The sequence below is a fragment of the Chanodichthys erythropterus genome, chromosome 4 (genome assembly GCF_024489055.1).
Source record: "Chanodichthys erythropterus isolate Z2021 chromosome 4, ASM2448905v1, whole genome shotgun sequence".
NCBI classification, from domain to species: domain Eukaryota; kingdom Metazoa; phylum Chordata; class Actinopteri; order Cypriniformes; family Xenocyprididae; genus Chanodichthys; species Chanodichthys erythropterus.
Window position 1 is genome coordinate 17,677,036 of NC_090224.1, and position 5,313 is coordinate 17,682,348.

Sequence of the window (5,313 nt, forward strand, 5' to 3'; positions counted from 1 at the left end):
GAAGAAAGAAACTCATACAGGTTTGGAACAACAAAAGGGTGAGCAAATGATGACAACATTTTCATTTTTGGGTGAACTAATACTTTAATATGCATTAATAAAATGTATGGTAATGGGATTAATTAGAAATAATGTATTCATTTATACTATCAGCAATAATAATAACAACAATATTTATACAATCAACTTGATACATTTTATTAATTAATAAAAATGTATCAATTAAAACTGTATTAAAGAAACAGATAGATTAATTATATGTATTTCTAATATTATTACTATTATTATGATTATATAATAATAATATATTTTATTATTATTAATTTTTTATCTTTTTATTTTTTATTTAATATGCTTTATGTAATATATCATTTAACATGTTTATTATTAATAATAATAATGTATACAATCAATACCATTTAATACTTGTAATTAATAATTAATTATATTATTATTATTATTATTATTATGTATCAGTTATTTTATTATCATTATCATCATTATTATTTAATAAGCATTGTGTAATTTATTATTTAACATGTATTTATTATTATTTTATTTTACTATTATTTTTAATAATAATAATAATTGTAGAATTGTAGAGAGACGAAAGGAAATGAATCTCAGAGTTAACCTGGGAGCGAACTCATCAATGGTGAGTCCAGCCTTTAGTCCGGTCCTGCAGTACTCCAGCCCATTGGCAATAGTGTAAGCCAACTCCAGGATGGCATCAGCGCCAGCTTCCTGTATGTGGTATCCACTGATGGAAATGGAATTAAACTTGGGCATATTCTGTAAGAATAAAAATTGAATGTGTTATAAGGTGCAGAGGAGAGATACCTCTGAATATTGATTCAACAAAGACTACATATGCTAGGATCACAAAGGATCACAAAATATCACAAAATAAAGCGTGTCTGGTCAGATAATAAACAGGGTTTCAGATTTTTTTTTTTTTTAAGAATTCAATCACAATTCAAAATGTAAATATTACAATGACAAGATCACTATCAGTTGGATTTTAAATGCTGAACATTCTATTAAAATAAGACAATGGGAAAAAAAACCCTAATCTTCTTAAATGTATGTTTGTAAAAAAAAAAGTAGTTTTAAAAGTTCATACACAAAAAAGAAGCTATTATAGAAAATTGTGTGGAAGAAAAATAAAAATAAATATGGGGAATTTTAATTATCTCTGGACTGTAAAAAAAGAGAGAGAGAGAGAGACTGAGAATGACATAAAAGTCATGTCACACAAGCCGTACCTTTGAAGTGTATGCGAAGATATCAGCGATGGCATGCATAGATGGCTCTGGCGGGAAAATGTAGGTGTTTCGCACCATGAACTCTTTGAGAATGTCGTTCTGGATTGTGCCGGTCAGCTTCTCCTTGGGCACACCTTGCTCTTCTCCGGTCACGATGAACATGGCAAGAATGGGAATGACGGCTCCGTTCATTGTCATGGATACCGACATCCTCTCCAGCGGGATGCCGTCAAACAGCAGTTTGGTGTCCTCTACGGTGTCGATAGCGACCCCTGCCATTCCCACGTCACCATGAACTCTGGGATTGTCCGAGTCATAACCTCTGTGCGTCGGAAGGTCAAAGGCCACAGAGAGGCCCTGCTGACCCGCTGCAAAGGGAATTTTTATAATTTTTTTATCAACTAAACCCCTTTAACGTAAAATATTAATTTGAAGTCCACCTGTGATTTTAAGTTAAAGGGTTAGTTCACCCAAAAATGAAAATTCTGTCATCATTTACTCACCCTCATGTCGTTCCAAACCCATACAAATTTTGTTCATCTTTAAAAACACAAATGAGGATGGTACTGCTGAGCTTCCGTTTACCATATTTAATATTAATATATTTAAAGGGTTAGTTTACCCAAAAATGTAAATTCTGTCATTTATTACTCACCCTCATGTCGTTCCACACCCGTAAGACCTTCGTTAATCTTCAGAACACAAATTAAGATATTTTAGTTGAAATCCGATGGCTCCGTGAGGCCTGAATAGCCAGTAATGACATTTCCTCTGTCAAGATCTATAAAAGGTACTAAAAACATATTTAAATCAGTTCATGCGAGTACAGTGGTTCAATATTAATATTATAAAGCGACAAGAATATTTTTGGTGCGCCACAAAAAAACTAAATAACGACTTATATAGTGATGGCCGATTTAAAAGCTCAAATGAATCACTGTGAATCATGATTCATATCGCGTGTCAAACTGCCAACGGCTGAAATCACGTGACTTTGGGGCTCCGAACAGAAGATTCGATACACTGATTCATTTATGATCCGATGCTTCCTGAAGCAGTGTTTTGAAATCGGCCATCAATAAATAAGTCGTTATTTTGTTTTTTTTGTGGTGCACCAAAAATATTCTCAACGCTTTATAATATTAATATTGAACCACTGTACTCACATGAACTGATTTAAATATGTTTTTAGTACCTTTATGGATCTTGAGAGAGGAAGTGTCATTGTTCCCTATGGAGGCCTCACGGAGCCATCGGATTTCAACTAAAATATCTTAATTTGTGTTCCAAAGATGAACGACGGTCTTACGGGTGTAGAACAATATGAGGGCGAGTAATAAATGACAGAATTTTTGGGTGAACTAACCCTTTAACTAGATTGCTCATGTGAGTGAACTGATGTAGTTTTGAAAATTCTGTCATGAATTACTCACCCTCATGTCGTTCAAAACCCGCAAGACATTCGTTCATTTTCAGAACACAAATAAAGATCTTTTTAATGAAATTGTAGAGATTTCTGGCCCTCTTCAAAAAGTTTAAGCGAACATAAACAGAAGCTCAACTGAACCTGTATAACAAGAATGAACCTCATTAGTTCTCAATTCAGTTCAATTTGCATTTATTTGTATAGCGCTTTTCACGATACATATCATTTCAAAGCAGCTTTACAGAGAATGCATGTCAGCATTACAATTTAAAGAATGCAGTTAGCAAATAATGTAATAATTTATGCAGTTAATTTACAATCACTGTCAGCAGTTTAACTGAAGGTAGAAGCAATGAGCTCCTGGAAAAATGAATTACATTAACAATAATTAGGATATATAGAAATTTGGGATTGTACATGTTGATCCAGATGATTGCGTCATTGGTATCTGATTGTTTATATGTGGATAAAAGCCTAAATTCAATCTGTTCATCATATAAAGAGATCAAGTCTCTTCAGAAAATTTGGACTAAACCACTCAATACATATGGATTCATTTTACGATCTCTTTATGAACTTTTTGAAGCATCAAAGTGTCAGTTGCGTAGCTGTCAATGGAGGGACAAAAATCTCTCAGATTTCTTTAAAAATATCTTCATTTGTGTTTCGAGGTCGATGAACAAAAGTCTTACAGGTTTGGAACAACACGAGGACGAGTAAACAATGACAGAATTTTCATTTTTGCATGAACTAACCCTTTAATATTGTGATGTCATACCTTTAATATTATCCCTGTAAAACTTGTTGCTTTCCTCTACAGTGCTGAAGCCAGCATATTGCCTGATGGTCCAGGGTCGGTAGGTGTACATGGTGGGGTACGGCCCTCGGGTGAACGGGAAGACTCCGGGCAGCTCATCTTCCACCGCGGACGTGTCCGTCTGAGTGTATACAGGTTTAATAGAGATGCCCTCTGGGGTCTTCCAGATTAGATCCTCTGGGTTTTTCCCTTTCAGCTGCTTCCTGGCCAGGGCAGCCCAGCCCTCATGGATCTTCACTTCATCTCGGTGTGGAGCGGCGGTACGGAACTGTCTGGGGTGGCGCTGGGGGTCAAGGGTCGAGGATACAGACGCTCTCAGCAGTCGTCTGGCTGTCAAAGACACGCATGCCTTCTGTGCGGTCAACATGTTGTGTGCATTGGGTATATGAGAGTGAGTTTAGTTACTCATGGGTATCTGATAAAAAAGACATAAAAGAAACAGACTCATTAAAACTCGTTATTATTATGTGTGTTAGTATTTGTGTGCATATATAAATAAGTATAGTGATTAGCATGTATTTACAAAGAGAAAGCAAAAGATTTGATACAGAATACTGAAAGTCACCCACACAATGTTACGACTGTTATGACTAAAAATACCTTGTAAAGCCTCCACTAGCAAACATGTCATCAAACAGTACCTGCCTATTATACTATAACATTTATATTACGTGACATTTATATTACCATTAATCAAAATATATTAGTAAATGTCACATTTAAGACCGCATACATCACTGACCATCATTCACTTTTTACGTTACCCATTAAAGTTTGCAAACTCACAGGCCTATTTAGATTATCCAGTTTAGAGCCTTTGCATACTGACAATAACTGATAATCTAGGACAGTGCTCGACAAAATAACACTTAAATACAAGCGGTGACATCAAAATGTTTTAAAACAAAACCTAAAAGAGCAAATCAAAAGCTATCTGACCTTGCGTTCTTCTATTTACCAGACACTGGCGACGACACACGCTGACAGGCGTACTGCGCTCCAGCCAATCACATTTAACAACAAACAAGAATCAGCCAATCAGCATCGGCTCTGACCCGGATGTGCAGTATATATCTTCACGGATGATATTGAGGCTCTGAATCAAAGGTTCCGTTTAGTGTTTTTGAAATATTCGGGTTTTTTTTTTAGATAAGACCCGGTAATAAACGAGTTAAAGTTATAGTGATATAGTATAATTAGTATAGTATTGTTTTTGTTATATAGTGAGATGCGTCACCAATTTTTATTGTGACGGTAAGTTCTTTATTTTATTTTTTGTATGTAACCCTCTGTTTTTTGTTTATTATTGTATAGTATTGTTCATTGTCTTGTTTTTTGTATTTGTTATTATTGCATTAAAAAAATCGTTATGTTACCTCAATTCCAGCAGGTGGTGACATATGCCAAGTTATATGTACATATCTATACACTGCAGGTTTGCACAATTTTTTTGTTATTATTACAGTTTATATAATGACCTGCAAACCTGCAGTTACTCTGTTTAAATATAGTGTCTTTGCACAAATGTAAAGCATTATCACTAATTAAAATATGCATTATGAAACATCAGACTACAGAGTAAGGCTCTAAACGCCATTTTACTACATAATTTAGTGATGATATTCTATTCTTTTTTCACTTTAAAACACTCCTAGATTGTCTATGGCCATAACATGTTCATATAATCTTTCCTTGTTTCATATATGTTCATGAAATGTTTCATAAATGTGCAAGAAATCAAAAAGTTAATATTAAATAAACAAGTCATTTTTTTAGATTTGAAAAACATTTTAATATTTTTCAGG

At 34.2% G+C, this 5,313-nt stretch overlaps 1 protein-coding gene across 2 annotated transcripts in view; it reads right to left on the reverse strand.

The window, feature by feature from the left end:
• The window catches only part of mmut (methylmalonyl CoA mutase), a 32,520-nt gene extending 27,964 nt beyond the window's left edge, over positions 1-4,556 (reverse strand). Inside the window, exons 1-4 of one of the 2 annotated variants that reach the window (XM_067383212.1) lie at positions 4,448-4,556; positions 3,470-3,923; positions 1,266-1,633; positions 635-792 (exon numbers count right to left, since the gene is read on the reverse strand). In XM_067383212.1, coding sequence (XP_067239313.1) covers positions 635-792; positions 1,266-1,633; positions 3,470-3,875 — 932 coding nt within the window. In that variant the 5' untranslated portion in view covers positions 3,876-3,923; positions 4,448-4,556. Of the gene's footprint in view, positions 1-634; positions 793-1,265; positions 1,634-3,469; positions 3,924-4,294; positions 4,420-4,447 lie in introns of those variants that run through there. The other variant, XM_067383213.1, reaches the window with a different exon arrangement.
• Between the last annotated feature and the right edge of the window lie 757 nt (positions 4,557-5,313).